Source organism: Oryctolagus cuniculus, chromosome 5, assembly GCF_051225735.1.
Source record: "Oryctolagus cuniculus isolate XC-2025 breed Fujian yellow rabbit chromosome 5, ASM5122573v1, whole genome shotgun sequence".
Lineage (NCBI taxonomy): Eukaryota > Metazoa > Chordata > Mammalia > Lagomorpha > Leporidae > Oryctolagus > Oryctolagus cuniculus.
In genome coordinates this window covers 15,366,099-15,385,029 of record NC_142871.1, presented here as the reverse complement: position 1 = coordinate 15,385,029, position 18,931 = coordinate 15,366,099, and the positions used below count along the sequence as shown (strand labels likewise).

At 37.7% G+C, this 18,931-nt stretch overlaps 1 protein-coding gene across 10 annotated transcripts in view; it reads right to left on the bottom strand.

Annotated features, from left to right (window-relative positions):
* Positions 1–18,931, bottom strand: part of SYNE1 (spectrin repeat containing nuclear envelope protein 1) — a 551,459-nt gene that overhangs the window by 371,013 nt on the left and 161,515 nt on the right. For 8 of the 10 annotated variants that reach the window (XM_089332568.1, XM_070073379.2, XM_089332569.1 and 5 more), the window contains 4 exons: positions 17,010–17,060; positions 13,895–14,002; positions 10,931–11,068; positions 8,352–8,516 (listed from right to left, as the gene is read on the bottom strand). In XM_089332568.1, the coding sequence (XP_089188694.1) occupies positions 8,352–8,516; positions 10,931–11,068; positions 13,895–14,002; positions 17,010–17,060 (462 nt within the window). The remainder of the gene's footprint in view (positions 1–8,351; positions 8,517–10,930; positions 11,069–13,894; positions 14,003–17,009; positions 17,061–18,931) is intronic. The other 2 variants (XM_070073388.2, XM_070073387.2) reach the window with 1 other exon arrangement.

Genomic DNA, 18,931 nt, shown 5'->3' with positions numbered 1-18,931 from the left:
AAAGCCAACTTATATTTGATCAAGGTTCCAAAACCAATTCCTGGAGCAAGGAGAGTCTATTCAACAAATGGTGCTGGGAAAACTGGATTTCCACATGCAGAATATGAAGCAAGATCCCTACCTTACACCTTACACAAAAATTCACTCAACATGGATTAAAGATCTAAATCTATGACCTGACACCATCAAATTATTAGAGAACATTGGAGAAACTCTGTAAGATATAGGCACAGGCAAGGACTTCTTGTAAAATAATACCCGGAGGCACAGGCAGTCAAAGCCAAAATTAACAACTGGGAATACATCAAATTGAGAAGTTTGTGTACTGCAAAAGAAACAGTCAGGACAGTGAAGAGGCAACTGACAGAATGGGAAAATATATTTGTAAACTATGCAACTGATAAAGGTTTGAACCAGAATCTACAAAGAGATCAAGAAACTCCACCACAACAAAACAAACAACCCACTTAAGAGATGGGCCAAGGACCTCAATAGACATTTTTCAAAAGAAGAAATCCAAAGTGCCAACAGACACTGAAAAAATGTTCAGGATCACTAGCCATCAGGGAAATGCAAATCAAAACCACAATGAGGTTTCACCTCACCCTGGTTAGAATGGCTCATGTTCAGAAATGTACCAACAACAGATGCTGGAGAGGATATGGGGAAAAAGGGACACTAACCCACTGTTGGTGGGAATGCAAATTGGTTAAGCCATTATGGAAGACAGTCTGGAGATTCCTCAGAAATCTGAATATAACCCTACCATTCAACCCAGCCATCCCACTACTTGGAATTTACCCAAAGGAAATTTAATTGGCATACAAAAAAAGCTGTCTGTGCCTTAATGTTTATTGCAGCTCAATTCACAATAGCTAAGACATGGAATCAACCCAAATGCCCATCAACAATAGACTGGATAAATAAATTATTGGACATGTGCTCTATAGAATACTATACAGCAGTAAAAAAAAAAAAAAAAAAACACAACGAAATCCGGTCATTTGCAACAAAATGGAGGAATCTGGAAAACATCATGTTGAGTAAAATAAGCCAGTTCCAAAGGGACAAATATCATATGTTCTCCCTGATATATTTTACAACTAACCGAGCACCAAAAAAGAAACCTGTTGAAGTGGAATGGATGCTATGAGAAACAGTGACTTGATCAGCCCTTGTCCTGACTGTTGATGTATAACTTAATACTTTATCCCGTTTAGTTTTTTTTTTTTTTGTTCTACTTAATACTACTGGTTTAATTCTTTACTTAACACACAATTATTCTTAGGAGTTTAAATTTAACTCAAAAGTGATCCCTGTTAAATATAAGAGTACGAATAAGAGAGGGTTGAGATGTACAACTTGGCTCCTGCTCAATCTGACTTGTCCCAAACGGTAGAGTTAGAAACATGCCAGGGGATTCCAATTCAATCTCATCAAAGTGGTATGTACCAATGCTATCTCACTAGTCTAAGTGATCAATTTCAGTTCACAATTGATCACACTGATAGGTCTAAGAGTCAAAGGGATTACATAAACAAGACTAGTGCCTGCTAATACTGATAGAATTAAGAAGGAGAGAACAATCCAACATGGAAAGTGGTATACACAGCAGACTCATAGAATGGCAGATGTCCTAAACAGCACTCTGGCCTCAGAATCAGCCCTTAAGGCATGCGGATCTGGCTAAAAAGCCCACAAGATTATTTTAGGCATAGAAAGTGAAGACACTAAGTAGAACAAACAAAAAAAATACTAAGAGGGATAACATATAATACTTTTGGTTGAATACTGTAATCAATACACAGTTCTTAAGTGCTGAAACTTAACTGAAAAGTGATTGCTGTTAAATATAAGAGTGGGAATAAGAGAGGAAAGAGATGTGCAATTCGGGACATGCTCAAGCTGACTTACCTCAAACAGTAGAGTTAGAAACATACCAGGGGATTCCAATTCAATCCCATCGAGGTGGCATGTACCAATGCCATCTCACTAGTCCCAGTGATCAATTTCTGTTCACAATTGATCGTAATGATAGGACTAAGAACCAAAGGGATCACATAAACAAGAATAGTGTCTGCAAATACTAGCTGATAGAATCAAAAAGGGAGAGAATGATCCAACATGGGAAGTGAGATACACAGCAGACCCATAGAACGGCAAATGTCCTAACAGCACTCTGGTCTCATAATCAGCTCTTAAGGCATGTGGATCCGGCTGAAATGCCCATGAGAGTATTTCAGGCATGGAAAGCCAAGACACTCTGGGGGGGAAAAAAAAAAAAACTAAATGAAAGATCTCCACGAGTGAGATCCCAGTGGAAACAATGGGTCATCACAGAAGGAGGTACCTTTCTCTGAAGGGAGGAGAGAACTTCCACTTTGACCATGGCCTTGTCTAAAAATGATCAGAGTCAATGAACTCAGGGGGCTTCCATAGCCTTGGCAGCTCATGACAAGAGCCTAGGGTGATTACTGATGCCATAAACAAGAGTGTCAATTTGTTAAGTCAACAACAGGAGTCACTGTGCACTTACTCCTCATGTAGGATCTTTGTCCTTAGTGTGCTGTACATTGAGATCTAATGCTACAACTAGTACTCAAACAGTATTTTTCACTTTATGTTTCTGTGTGTGAGCAAACTGTTGAAATCTTTACTTAATGTATGCTAAACTGATCTTCTGTATATGAAGTGAATCGAAAATGAATCTTGATATGAATGGAAGGGGAGAGGGAGTGGATAAGGGGAGGGTTGCAGGTTGGAGGGATGTTATGGGGGGGAAGCCATTGTAATCAATATTCTGTACTTTGGAAATTTATATTCATTAAATAAAAGTTAAAAAAAGAAAAAAAAAAAAAAGAAAGTGAAGACACTCTGGCAAAAAAAGAGAAAAACCTAAACGAAAGATCTCCGCGAGTGAGATCCCAGTGGAAAGAACGGGCCATCACAGAAGGAGGAACCTTTCTCTGAAGGGAGGAGAGAACTTCCACTTTGACTATGACCTTGTCGAAAGAAGATCGGAGTCCATGAACTCAAAAGGCTTCCATAGCCTTGGCAACTCATGACAAGAGCCTACAGTGATTACTGATGCCATAAACAAGAGTGTCAATTGTTAAATCAACAACAGGAGTCACTGTGCACTTACTGCCCATGTAGGATCTCTGTGCTTAATATGTTGTACTATGTGAATCAATGCTATAACTAGTAATCAAATAGTACTTTACACTTTGTGTTTCTGTGTGGGTGCAAACTGTTGAAATCTTTACATAGTATATACTAAATTGATCTTCTGTATATAAAGATAATTGAAAATGTATCTTGATGTGAATGGAATGGGAGAGCGAGTGGGAGTTGGGAGGGTTGCGGGTAGGAGGGAAGTTATGGCGGGGGGAAGCCGCTGTAATCCATAAGCTGTACTTTGGAAATTCACATTTGTTAAAGAAAAGTTTAAAAAAATTAAAAATTTGATGAACTGCTTTAGAGCTACTGAATAAACAGAATTTTAGCTATCTTACTAATGATTCAGTTGTGTTACTTTTAAGCTTGGCTTATTTGGGGCATTGAATAAATGTATTTTGAATAAATGAGAACTGATCATAGTTTGCAATTACATTGCTTTATGCCTTAGCTAAGTGCCTGCAAGCAGACTTAGTTTGTGCCTCCCTGAAAAGACTTGTTTCATTCAAAGACTTGCCTTGATCCTTGTCTTGACTTCCACTTACCTCAGCTTGTATGCTCCTGTTTCTTATTTACATTCTCTGGGTTTCTCTTTACTCCTTTCCATTATTTCAGGCCTGGATAACTACTCCTGCCCTCCTGCCTCTCCCTGCTCTATTCATTTATGGTTTCTATGGCTTACTTACTACACTTTGGTCAAGAGGTTGGTCTAGCTGCACTCTGGGTGATTGGCAGAGGCTTTCTCCCTCTGTCTCTGTGGGGTCAGAGGGCTCATCAAGAGCCTCGAATTACACAGTCCCTGAAACATACAGAAAGCATGCATATCATCATGACTCAAAATACAGTACCTGTCAGGGGCTAAAGCTGTCCATAGCGTGCATGAGTTAGCATTTTCATCACCAGGCCTGTGGCCCAGCATTCCACACAGGTGTCAGTTTGACTATGGCCATTCCACTTCCAATTAGAGTATTTGGGCCCCTGTTACCCACATGGGATACTTGGAATTCCAGGCTCCTTGCTTTGGCCTGGACCAGCCCAGTCCTGCCCATTCTCATCATCTGAGGAGTGAACCAGCGAATGAAGCACTCTTTCTCTCCACCCTCCAGTCCCCCCAACCCTGGAAGCTCTTGCTTTCAAATAAATCAATCTTTAAAAAACATTGAATGAAATCTTATAAATAGTACAGTTACATTGTAGGACATATTCTCTATGGTAGAACACTTATTTCTTTTTTGACAGGCAGAATGGACAGTGAGAGAGAGAGAGAGAGAGAGAGAGAGAAAGTTCTTCCTTTTTCCGTGGTTCACCCTCCAATGGCCGCCGCGGCTGGCGAGCTGCGGCCGGCGCATCGTGCTAATCCGAAGCCAGGAGCTTCTCCTCGTCTCCTATGCAGGTGCAGGGCCCAAGCACTTGGGCCATCTTCCACTGCACTCCTGGGCCATAGCAGAGAGCTGGCCTGGAAGAGGGGCAACTGGGACAGAATCCGGCGCCCCAACTGGGACTAGAACCCGGTACTCTGGCGCCGCAAGGCAGAGGATTAGCCTAGTGAGCCGTGGCACCGGCCCACTTATTTATCTTTAAAGCCTAAAGTTTCAAAATATTTATTTTCATGTACTTGAGAGAATCATCCATCTGTTGGTTCACTCCCCAAAAGGCCACAATGACCTTCTGCCCAGGACAAAGTAAGGATCCCAGAACTCTAGCTGGGTCCCTCATGTGGGTGGGAGGCAGCACCCAAGCCATCATCTGCTGCCTCCCATGATCCATCAGCATGAAACTGGATTAGAAATGGAGGAGTCAGGACAGGAACTGAGAGTCTGATAAAGGACATGGCCATCCCACTGCACCACAATGCCTGCCGCATTGAAGGAGCATTTCAGTCAACTTAAATCTATTATTTAACCAAAAAACACATGGTGTTTATCAAGACACCCACTTGGAGTCATTACAAATACTTGGATGTTTTCTAGCACCTTTACCAATTCCCTAGTACTGAAGCCTAGCACACAGTAGGACCTCAATGAATACTTGCCAAATTATCACATTTAATTCACAAGTGATATTTTCTACATTTCATTTGAAAATCTGAGTTCATTTCTTTTAATGTAATTTATTTTTATTTTTATTTTTTATTTTTGACAGGCAGAGTGGACAGTGAGAGAGAGAGAGAGAGAGAGAGAGAGAAAGGTCTTCCTTTACCATTGGTTCACCCTCCAATGGCCACTGCAGCCGGCGCGTTGCGGCTGGCGCACCGCGCTGATCCGAATCCAGGAGCCAGGTGCTTCCCCTGGTCTCTCATGCGAGTGCAGGGCCCAAGCACTTGGGCCATCCTCCACTGCACTCCTGGGCCACAGCAGAGAGCTGGACTGGAAGAGGGGCAACCGGGACAGAATCCGGCGACCCAACCGGGACTAGAACCCGGTGTGCCGGCACCGCAGGTGGAGGATTAGCCTATTGAGCCGTGGTGCCGGTCTCTTTTAATGTAATTTTAAAATTTCTTTTTTAATTGATATCACATAATGCTTCATTATAAGAATATACTGTGTATTTTTCAAACTGGGGTAAGTTTCTTTAGCCTAGTAATTTATCATTCCTGTGTGGAAAAAATATTCAAAATCCCCTTGTCTAGCTTTTCTGAAATATACAGTACATTATAGTTACCTGTATTCATCTTATTGTGCAATAAAACAAGAGGGAGTAAGGTGATTTCTTTTGATGCTGATATTCACACCAGTGAAAGTAATTTCAATTGGTGCACATTTTACTTGAAGAGAAATTATCATATGTAAAGATGCCTAATTACTAATGGTTAAAGTGGTGTTACTTGTAGAATGAGTTTAGCACTTTGGGTGTTTCTATGCTTCTGAGAAGCCACAAACTGGTTCAATTCCAGAAAAAATGCTTGTGACTTGATCTCATATGAGGCCTGAACTCTGGCTCCAATAGAACTTCTCCTATTTCAGTGTACTAAGGGACAGAAAATCAGGACTGGATTTTACTGTATTTGTACAGGTAGAGCAGACCTCACAGTCATTTTCTCATCTGAGAAACCAGATGATAGGAAGCTCTTTGTGTGTGCTTGTGTGTGTTGATGGTGGTGGGGGGTGGAAAGGTTAAGTATAGAAAATTTGAAATTATCTGAGCACATCAATTGTTGGGAAGGGATGCAGAGCCCCAAGATAAACCCACATAGGTAGGCTCAATTGATTTTCAACAAAAGTGCCAAGAACACAATGGGGAAAGGTCAGACTCTTGAATCAATGTTGGGAAAACTAAATATCCATGGACAGAAGACACTGTACAGGCCTTTATCTGACACCTCACTTAAGAATCAACCCCAAATGTATTAGACTTAAATGTGAGACCTGAAACTAAATCTAGTAGCAGGAGGCATAGGAAAAAAGCTCTTCAACATTTGTCTAGACAATGATTTCTTGGTTCTGATCCCAAAAGAATGGTCAATTAAAGCTAAAACATACAAAAGAGAATGTGCCAAACTGAAAAGCTGTTAACACAAAGAAACAATCAACAGAGTAAAAGTAAAACCTGTGTAGCGAGAGACAATATTTGTAAATCATACAACAAATAAAGGGATAATTCCAAAATATATAAGGAGCTCAAACTACTTAATAACAACAAATCATCTTTTAAATAAACAGGCAAAGGACTGGAATAGAAATTTCCCGAAAGATGACATACAAATGGCCAACAGATATATGAAAAAATTTATGACATCACTGATCATAAGAGCAGTATGAATGGAACAGAATACAATATCACCTTATACACACTAAGTTGCCTATTACCAAAAAAAAAATTGGTCAGAAAATACTTATTAGCTATAAATTGCCTCACTATATATAAATGTATGTATGTATAAATGTACACATATATCTCATTCATATATATTATATGAGATATAATGAGGAGTAGAAATCCCTGGTTAGCAGTTTGTTTTCCACGTAGACAGTGAAATTCAAATCTATGGCACAGCAAATAGGTACATAATCTCAATGAACAAAATGTGTTATTGCATTAATGTGGTAAACCAATATTTTCAGTTAGGTTTGTGCTATCAAAGACGATGCATAGAAAGTACATTGGAACTTAAACCATACACAGTAAGATAAAGTCCCAATTGAATAAGTGGCCATTTGCAACAAAATGGATGTAACTGTAAACCATTACACTTTGTGAAATAAGCCAATCCCCAAGAGACAAATATCTTATGTTTTCCCTGATCTGTGGTAACTAATAGAGTACAAAATATGTAATGCATATGAGCGAAGTTGACAATTTGAGATTGTCTCTACTTGTCTCTACTGCTGAGGAACAGTGTATTTTTCTTCTTACTATTTGCTAAATTCTTTACTTAGTGGAAGGTTGTGATTATAAAAAATTCAAAGTATGTCATTGTAAAAATTGAAAGAATAAGAAAGCGCAGGAGGGATGGTAGGAGTGTGGGCAGGAGGGAGAATAGGGTAAGAAGTATCACTAAGTTTCTGTTCATATGAAATATGAAATTTGTTCACCTTGTATAAACAAAAAATTGAATAAACAAGCCTAATCTCACCACTTCCTAAGGCTACTGCTCCCACCAGCCTTACCCCTGCTCTACAGTGGCAAGACGGGAGAAATTCTGTCAGCCCTCTTTTGAGAATGGAGGCAGGGATGAGGTCTGGGGCCAACCACCAGTCACACTATTATGTAAATGTATAAATCTGTGGGCCTATCTTTGGAAAAATAAAGAAAAAGAATTGCAGTGATAGGTGTAGATCTCAAAAATTTAAAAAAAGTGAAGAAAGAAAGGGAGAGAGAGGGGATGGGTGGGCGGGAGAAAGGGATTGTCATTACATTCTTAGAACTGTGTCTATGAACTACCTTGAATCTAGTCTTTGTATTAATGGTATATTACCATGAAAAAATAAGTATCAGAGGGAGAATAAAAGGAAAAAAATCACAAGTTTAATGGTAAGTCTCTGAGGAAATCAAACATTTGGAATTATCAGCAATAAGTTTCCAAACAGGAAAATGTAAACTGGAGAATTCCTGAAAACACAATGTCTCTGAATTGCTGGTACTGCATATTCAGGAGGACCTGACCAGCCCAGGTTCTGATCGGGCCATGTGTGCAGGGCTGGTTATGCTGTAAAGTTTCTCAACCAGAATTTTACCTTATGTTGCTCAAGTTTCCGCTGTATTGTGTTTGCTGTTTCTTCATGCACCTGCTGCACTGTTACTTCCTCTCTCAGGGCCACCTCTGCCCTATACAGCCAAGCACCTATGGTGCCCAGAGGTGCAGGAAGAGATTTATCAAGCTGTATGTGCCAATCAAAGAGCTGAAAAAAAATTGAAGTATGAAAAGAAAATATCTTTAGTACAGAAAGCTATACATAAAATTTCCTTAAGAATTTTAAGACTACATAGACTTAAAGTTAATGATTGCAGGCTTATTTAATAAACACCACATAAGCAAATATCTATGGTCTGAGTCTTATACTTTGGAGATTGGGAGGAAAATTAGTTACAAGCAAATTCCAAGGAAACAAAATATTAAAAATGGAAGTTGGTATGCTTTGAATATTTGTTCCCCCAAACTTAGGAGTTTGGTCCCCGAAGTCTCATGTAAATAGTTCTGAGAGGGCAGGAATTGAATCCTACTGATGTTTAGTGATGGAGTCTTTGGGAAGTGATGAGATTGCTTCAGGCAGTTAGGGGGAGCCCATGATTGAATCCTGGTAGCTTCATAAGGGACTACATAGACACAGACAGACAGATGTGCTCCTTGTCCCTTGCCATGTCATGCCCTGTGCTACTCTGGGGCTCTCCCAGTAAGAACAGCTTCACAGTGGCTGAACCTGTGGGGTCTATCTGTTCTTACACTTTGGACATCAGAGCCATGAACCAACATTAACTTCTTTCCCTTATAAGGTTAATTGCTGCAGGTACTTAATTGTATCAGGAAACTAATGCAGAAGGCTACCATGGGAAGCCAAAGTACTTTACTTCTCACAGAAACAGCATCAAGTGCCCACTGATTGTCAATGTGACTTTTGATGAAAGTTAACGACTGGACTCAAAGGATGCAGTGGTTATACACTAGCATATGCTAATCAGAACAGAATCCCATTGAAACCTCCTACATAGTCAGAGCAAGACCAGAAAGGTGGAATTCAATAGGTAGATCTAGATACAAACAAGTTAGCAAGATTCTATTTTAACCCCTAAAGGTTTTTCTAAACTTCTGTCAATGTCTTCCATCTTACTGGGATAACAGTTTGGATGGGGCAGGGTGTTTAGGAGTTAAGCTATTCTTTGTTGGTGTCAATGGGAAAAAAAACTTGAGATTATCAAATAAAGAACATATGGTAAGCTAATGACAAACATTCCTATTGGTGGTTTAAGAGTTCCAGGCATTTAAATCTTGGCCTTCAGCATGAAAAAAACATTAATGTGAAAGATAATGAGAAGTGTTCCATCAGGTTCATGAATGATCAAATAGAGGAAATGCTTGAATAAAGAATACAAAGTTGGGGGCCAGTGCTGTGGCACTGAAATCCTATATGGACGCCAGTTCATGTCCCAACTGCTCCTCTTCTGATCCAGCTCTCTGCTTATGGCCTGGAAAAGCAGTAAAATATGGCCCAAGTTTATAGGCCCCTGCACCCACAAGGGAGACAAGAGGAAGCTTCTGGCTCCTGGCTTTGGATCGGCTCAGCTCCAGCTGTTGCTGCCATTTAGGCAGTGAACCAGCAGATGGAAGACCTTTCTCTATGTTTCTCCCTCTGTCTGTAACTCTCTCTCTCTCAAAAACAAACAGGGGCTGGTGCTATGGCTTAGTAGGTAAAGCCATTGCCTACGTTGCTGGTTTCCTATATGGGAGCTGGTTCAAGTCCTGGCAGCTTTACTTCCAATCCAGCTCTCTGCTATGGCCTGGGAAAGCAGTTGAAGATGGCCCAAGTCTTTGGGCCCCTGAACCTGCATGGGAGACCCAGAAGCTCCTGGCTCTTGGCTTCAAATTGGCCCAGTTCTGGCCATTACAGCCATTTAGAGAGTGAACCAGCAGATGGAAGACTTCTCTTTTCTCTCTGCCTCTGCTCAAAAAGTAAATCTACTTTTTTTTTTTTAAAGTAATACAAAGTTATATGTCAAAGCCTGAACATTGTTTGCTGTTGATGAAACTTGGTTACAGAATATAAAAAGGGTTAATTACTGGGAATATTCTAGATTCATCTCTTCCAAATAACTCAGAATTAAGGTATATAAATATAAAGTAATATACATGGTCTTTTGTGATTTCAATCTATTGCCTACCAGAGGTGCGGAACCTTTTTTTCTGTCAACGACTGGACTTTTACAACATCATTGACAGGCCATACAAAATTATCAGCTTAAAAATTAGCTTGTAATTGATTTATTGAATTTCAATTCCTGTCTGTGGTTGCCTTGGCAGTGCCAGCCCAAATAATTTTACTGACCTCATATGGCCCAGGAGCCAGATATTCCCCTCTCTAGTAATGGCTGATAATACATGTTGGATAGGCAAGGCAGGAAGATAGCTGGCAAACCAAGCACTTCCACTAACTTACAGGAAGATTTGACAAGAGGACAAAGATTGTCCCAAAAGTAAGCCTTTCCAACCCCAGAAGCAGCAGGCCCTGATGCAATATCATCATTTAGAAAAAGATGATAAACATTATGTGCTTGACTAAATTTTGCAAGCCCTAATAAAATTAATTGTAGCAGTACTTACCCTGGAGGACACTCTGTCCCAGGATTGTTTTAGCAATGCTTGGTCAAGTGACAATTTGCTGTCTCTGTGTATTGGTTGGATTAAATGCTCAATCTGTTTCCTTTTTATTTCATATTGAACTCTGAAGTGCTTAAAGGACTAGAAGAGGAAAAATAGCAACAATATGGCAGTGAGTCAAAAAAAGCAAAAGCAAAGGAAATCACATTTCCTAAATAACAACCCATTATATTTGGATAACACTCAATAAAAAGTTATCAATGTTGTTAGTAAAATTAACGGCAGGGGGCTGGCACTGTTGCATAATGGGTAAAACTGCACCTGCAGTGTCGGCATTCCATATGAGTGCCAGTTTTAGTCCTGGCCACTCCACTTCCAGTCCAGCTCTCTGCTATGGCCTAGGGGAGCAGCAGTAGATGGTCCAAACGCTTGAGCCTGTGTACCTGCAAGGGAGACCAGGAAGAAGCTCCTGGCTCTGGATTGGTGCAGTTCCGGCCGTTGTGGCTAATTGGAGAGTGAACCAGCAGATAGAAAACCTCTCTCTCTACCTCTCCTTCTCTCTGTGTGCAACTCTTTCAAATAAATAAATAAATAAATCTTTTTAAAAAACTAATGGCAGTCAAGATACCAGTAGAAGTTACCATTTATCAGGCCTGCAATTTGAGATTGACCCTGTGTTAAGTGCTTTCTACATAGTATCCTCTCTGGTTCACTGTGTAACCCTACAGCATGGAAATGTGTTGATTTTGTAACCTATAAGTGACTTGGCAAGGACAAATAATGGATGCAAGACTAACACCTAGGATTTTTCAATGTGAGTTAAATAATTTACACACCAGTCCATGTTTTCAGGAAATATAGTAAACAGGAGATAAATCTTTACTAATAATTGCAGTACTAACTTTATCTCACACTACCATAGAACTTAGAAATATCAAAATAAAGCTGAGTTAAACATAACTAAATTTTGGGTGGATGTCTGACACAATCCTTAAGATCTTACTTAGGACATCTACATCCTTTATCAGAGTGCCAGAGTTAGAATTTCTACTTTATTTAGGATTCCAGTTTCCTGGTATCAGAATGAGCACCCTGAGGCGTAGCAGGTGATGGCTCAAGAACTTGGGTCCTGTCACCCATGTGAGACCCAGACTGAGATCCAAACTCCTGGTGTCAGCCTGGCCTGGCCTCTGCTGCTGTGGCACTTTCTGACCATCTCTGTCTTGACTCTCTGCCTTTCAAATAAATAAATATATTTTAAAAAAAATACCTCAATTTGTGTGTAAGTAATCCTGTGTAAATAAGTTTACATTAGTGGAATTAATTTACATAATAATCATTTGCTTTAATTTTAAAACATTAAAATATGCTAAAATATACTTGAGATAAATCTGTATTACATAGACATAACCACAATGGTAACATTAAAAGGAATTAAAACCCTACATTTTATATGAATATAGTCTAAAACGTGACTCAAAGTTCAAATGTGAATTAAAAATCAGATTTTAATGTAAAATTACAAATTGGGACAAGAGAACAGCTCTACAGAATCTAGCAGATAGCACGCCCATATGAGCGACAAAATTGTGAATGAAGATGCACATTCACATGAAGAACACTGGGGGGAGATGGTGAGTAAAAATTTTACAAACGTTTTCTTTCCATTCCCTCTATCTGAATAAAATTTTACAAATATCCAAATATAAAATTGATCTTTACTTTCATTCCACAGATCCCTATGCGTAAACTGGAAAATACAACATGTATAAATTGAAATATATTGAATGCCTAATACAGAGATGAAGGCAATGTTCCTAATATTCAGATTTCAGATAGGATAGTCACCAGGCCCATTTTTAAGAGACTAGTGATCATCCTTGAACTGAAGGGTATATTTCTGTTTTACAGTTTTCTAGTCCTTGGTTTATTCCTTATTTAATATCATTTGTACAGCATGTAACCTTGAATCCTTGATCACTTAAGCTAAAACTAAAACTCACCAATGGATGAAATAAGTATATTCACTTTATTTGTTCATTTCTGTTTTCAATTTACTAACTTGATCTTTTTTTGCTTTTTAAATGGAACTCATCCCAGAAATTTTTAATTTGGGGAAAAATATCACTTTTGAGTTTCTACTGCTTTGCTGATTTAACAAAAATATTGATGGTATCATCCATCTAAATTCAGGCATATTTTATACATATGATTATCTCACAAATACTAATACTGTAGATAACTCTTTATTGTCTGCCATCTTGAATCTCTTACATCATTGGACCCTTTTTTGTATCAGAGTGATAAAATAAAATGTAGATTATAATATTCTATAGAATACACAAAGACTATACTTAGTTTTCTCAGCAAAATGAAGTTCTGGAGACTAGCAGACCACATAGAATAAATCATTACAGTTTAATGGGAAAAATATGTTGTATGACTAAGTCTTGGAAGTGGATATAGAAAGCAGAAATCCAATTAATGAATTGCAGAAAGCCACTACTCTGACCTCAACTTGATGACAATAGTGTTGATCTATGAGGTCATAGGAGAAATTATCTCCACACATGCCTACTTTAAATAGTCATTTTGCAAAACTTTATTACATTCACTTATTTTAGTACTTTACAATTTGGTGCAAGTCTTTTCTTTTGGGTGAATTTCGAGTTAGATGAAAACTAACACATGAGCATGAGTTCTACAAAAGCAATGACTCCCTATTTCTCCTGAGTTCTGGAAAAGGCAGGAAGCTCAGAGCTCCATATGCAGTGTGAACAAAATGTGACTTCAAACTTCCTATTTATATAGTAATGCAGCTATTAAGTCAAATGCAAACTTAAGATGATGCATATTTCTTTAAAGACTTTTCTCACTGATGTAATTTGAGACTAAACAGATTGAATGACAGACATCAGTTGTCTTCATGAAAATCTTTTGAAAAATTGAAATCTTTTTCATACTTACCTGATATTTGTCCTGCAAATTTGATTCTGTCATCTGTGCCCTTGTCAAATCTCTTTCAAATTGTTCTACCCAAACTTTCATTTCCTTCAAAAGTAGCCTGTCTTCTCTCTGGAAACCAGGAGACATCATCATTTTATTATGTAATTGTGCATTTATTTCCTTGCTTGATCAACATTTGAGTGATCCTAGAGTAAACAAGTCCCAGATGTTTCTGATTTTTTTCTTTGCACCATGCCTTTTGGAGAGTAATATGCAAAAATAACTACAGAAAAACAGCTTAGTTATGTTTTTGAATACCAAAATTATCACTTCTATCTCCCCCCTTAAGTAGTACAAATTTAGCAAAGAAAATATACTCAAGAATGTCCCAAGTATAAACATACACAGAAAGAGCAATAGATGGAATGAAAACAGACCTGTGAGGTGCTTCCTACCCCAAGGCCATCAGTGACTCAGGGGTCTGTTCTAGATGGGATTAATTTTGACTAAATTCAAGAAGCTACAGTCATAATATTGTAGACTATCTACACTATTATTTTAATATAATATTTAATATTCTAACAAGTTACATGTGGACAGAAAACACATATATCTTGTTCAATGTGGTTTTCCAGACCCTGGCAACATGATCCCCATAAGAGATCTACCAAATTATCTACTAAGTGAAGGCATCCAGGCCATCACTCACATCTCAAAAATGAGAAACAAAATTGAAATTGACATACATGTTTTCAAAAAATAGGAGCCATTACAGCACTGATTTAGTGAATATAACCCAATGTTTCATCAAGACCCTGTCTTCTAAGTAGGTCAGATAATCATAAATACATTCCACCATTTTTTTTTTTTTGGAACTGGCAAATAGCTTAAAGCTATGGATTGTAAGTTTTTTCTCATCGTCTTGTAACAAACATTAAGAAGCCCCCTTAAATTGCCTCCTCTCCTTCCAGGTTACAAACTCCATATAAGTCTTTCTAGCTTCAGCCTCTAACATTGTGTGATACTCAGGATCACTCAGTATCATTGTGGAATAATGATTAATTGGTAACATAGTAAGGGAAAGAAATGGAACTAGAGCCCAGGATTTCCCATGACTTTTCTGTTTTTTATTTTTTAAAGAATGATTTAGATGACAGAGAGAGAAGGACAGACAGGGAGAGGGAGAGGGAGAGATATAGATCTCTCATCCACTGGTTCACTCCCCAAAATGCCACAACACCATCCAGGTTTCCAGTGTGGATGGCAGGGGCTCAATTCTGGGCCATCTTCTGCTGTTTTTCCAGTCACATTAGCAGAGAGCTTGATCTTGAACTAGTGCCCATATAGGATGCTGGCATCATAGGCAGTGGCTTAACCTGCTGCACCACAATACCAGCCTCCCGCATGACTCTTTTGAATGAATAGGTGAAGTAATCAAGGCACATGTTTTAGCACCAGTTGACTTTTAGTTCCCCAAACGGCACAGATTCTCATGACCTCAGAGCAAAAGGTGTTCCCAGTGTCCAGGGTACCAAGTCTACCTCCAAGGTATCAGAGGTACCTTGAGTGAGTATTCTCAGTGGCCCACATTGCAAGGGACCTCACCATCAGCCTCCTAGGAAGATTTATTAACTCTTGGACATAAAATGCATTTGAGATTATCCTAAAGAGGAGCTCTTCGTGGTGAATTAAAATGATTTAACAACAAGTTATCTGTGAAGAAAAGTTTATATTCTTTCAAATCAATGAATAAGTTTTAGGGGCCAGCACTGCGGCATAGTGGGTAAAGTCGCTGTGTGTGATGCTGGCATCTGACTTGGGTGCCAGTTCACATCTTGGCAACTTCACTTCTGATCCACCTCCCTGCTAAAGTACCTGGAAAAGCAGCAAAGGATGGCCCAGGGCTTGGGCCCCTGAACGCACGTGGGAGACCTGGATGGAGTTCCTGGTTCCTGGCTTCAGCCTGGCCCAGCCTTGGCCAGTGGTCCCATCTGGGGAATGAACCAGCAGATGGAAGATTTTTTGTGTCTCCTTCAAATAAATAAATCCTTTTAAAAAGTTATTTTATTAGAGTTAATTTAGTAAATAACTTTTCCAGTGGTGGGAAATTTTCAAGTAAATTGCAAAAGGTAAGGATGGAGCTACTTATGCTTTCAACATTCTCCTCTCTAAGAGGGAAATAAAGTACAAAATAATATTGAAAGTCCGAGAACCCATTCATCAGGTGACTTTCCTTTAACAGGCGACTTTCGCATGTGTTCAAGACGTGGGGGTCCATGTGCCTGTAGAAGACTAGCTTTATTCCAAAGATCGAAACTGTCAACCTTCTCTCTCCTTGTGTTTGTCTTTTCACCATCATTCTCTCCCCTCCTCTTCTCTCTCTCATTTACATATATGGGCACAGTGCTGCTTTCTGTATTATGTTTCTACATACATGAACTCATATCATGGAGAATGAAATAAAAATTTATTTAGTATTTGATATGAAATTAGTTACTTCTGTTTTTATGTTCTAACATTAGCATAAGGTCTGTTGTATTGATGAATCTTTTACCTCAGACCTAGAGGGAACATGAAAAATTGAAAAGCTAAAGTAGAAGATAAGCACTCAATGTCTTGCTTGGACAGAAGAATTTGTAATCATTCATTCCACAAGTATACTTGAGCACCTATTATGTCGTGAACTTTACTAAACCACATGACTCATCATGGAGCACAAGAGGCATCAGGAAACACAGACTGATGAGCTAAAGGAAGACTAACCTTCTGCAATGATTTCCCACTTAATATTTTAAGATATAAAAATGAACTTTTCACTTTATTTTTATTTTCCATCTTACCTTTACAGAAACCAAACTGCAATTAATGGTAAATTCTTTTGGCTATTAGTGCTATTATGTGTTATTAAAAATAAATTAAAAGATAACATCTCACAAAGATTAGTAAGCAAATCAATGGGAGAGGGTCAGATTGCCACTAGCATTTGTAACAGATGTATGTTATCTGTTCTGCTAAAAAAGAGACTAACGTGATTAAGGTATTAAAAGAAATACATACATAAAGAAAAATGCATGCAAAGAAATTGCTAGTAGACTACAGAATGCAAGAGGTCACTAATTCATTAGTTAAATCTTACCTTAAATTTTTGAATACAATTTGCAAAAGATGGGAAACCTGGAAATATTTCCTAACAATATGAGAGATAATATATAGAAACATAACATAAATCAAGGATAAAAATTATATATGGCTAAGAAGAAAAAATCACTTTGGGGGCATCTGTCTAGAGAAAAACATGCAATAATTTTAAAGGTATATTTACCCAAAATATTTTTGTAACTTTTGAAAATATAAAAATTTTCAATTCCAGTAAGTCAAGAGTTACTTGGCAAATAAATAAATAATCATATGTGGCAACATATATATTTTTGTGAATGTCTTGAAATAACATTCAACATTTTAAAATGAGTTCTGGGTAATAAAAGAGATAATATGGGCTCCAATTTTTCCTCCTAAGTACACTAACACATACATTTGTCTGTCTTTAGCACAGTTAAGACAATACTGTGCAGTGCAAAAGTCCACGTGTGAAAAAAAACTGAAAGTTTAACATTGGAAGAGATAGCAAATAGATACATTTTATTTATTCTAATATAAGTAAGTTCTAATATAAAAATTAAGTTCTAATACAAATATTGTAATATATATATGTCTAATTACCCAATCATTATCTTCAGGAAAAAATTTATTAGTATTATTGGTTGAAGTGAAAAAGGCATAGTAATGCCTACTTCCAGTAAAAAAAAGTGTATTTAAAAGGGTATTCATAAAGTATTTAAATAAAATCATAAAGAAGATGTAGAAATCAAATCCACAAAAATGGAAGCCTGCTGGATATGTTGTCAAGTTTTAAAACATGAATAGCAATTAAGACTTGTCTAAATGTTTCAGCCACTCCAATCCATGTAGGCTATAAAATCTTCAATTTGTGGTAGGTAGAATTTGGTGACCATTAACTGCAATAAGCAAATATAAACTAAGTAAAAAAAAATTTACATTATAGAAATGTTTTAGGTGCTTATGCTTTATAATACAATTACCATATAAAATGGCAATATTTATATTCTTCAAAACTAATTTTTGAAATAACCCTGAATAAATCACGTGCATCCTCTTTTTAGGAAATGAATATGGAGAATTTACAAAAAAAGTAGCCAGAATGTTTCCTTCAGGTAATTAATTTCTTAAAAGTAAAGTATCTTTAATTGTATATATTAACAGACTTCTATCAGGAATATGTGTGCTGCACATATATGAAAATGTTTGCATTAAATTTCTGCTCATGAGCATTAACTAAACATCTCCTGTTTCTCAGATGTTACTCATCACAAAGTTCATTCATTATTAATATTAGGACAATTAAAACAGCAAAACCTCAGAAACCAAATCATATACAAATTCAGTTGGGCAATATAAAAGCATTTCACCCAAGGGACCCAAGAGTCACCAGTTACTGTTCTCCTTCTTTTGTGAATCCTTAGTTTCTAATCGTTAGTGTAATACTTGGTCCTGCTTAAAAGCTTTGGGTAATGCTCTCCTGATCTTTTCTTTCCTTAGACTTATTTCTAAGTCTATTTAAAAAATACATCTTTTGAAATTTTCTGTTTTTCTTGTCCTTCATCATAATCTCATTCTACACTGAAAACTCCAATGGAGATCTGAGCAATGAAGACAATGTTTAACACATCCTGAAAGTTCTATTTAACATTTTCTTTGTTGTCATTTTGCCATATACTTAATTTTAAATCAGCAGTGAATTTACCACTTAATAATGAAAAAAAATACAGCTTCAACAATGTTTGGAGACTGGTCATGTCTTTTGTTGTTATACACAAGGAAAAAGGGCATTCTGGTATCCTCTTTAGAATGTACACCACTTGCTTGTACTACATAAAATTGTTGGATATTACCTATTATTTAAAAAAAAGAGAGATTTCTAAAGGCAACCCAGAGGAATCCTTAATCCAGTTCTTCATTAGAAGAGATGTGCAATTCGGG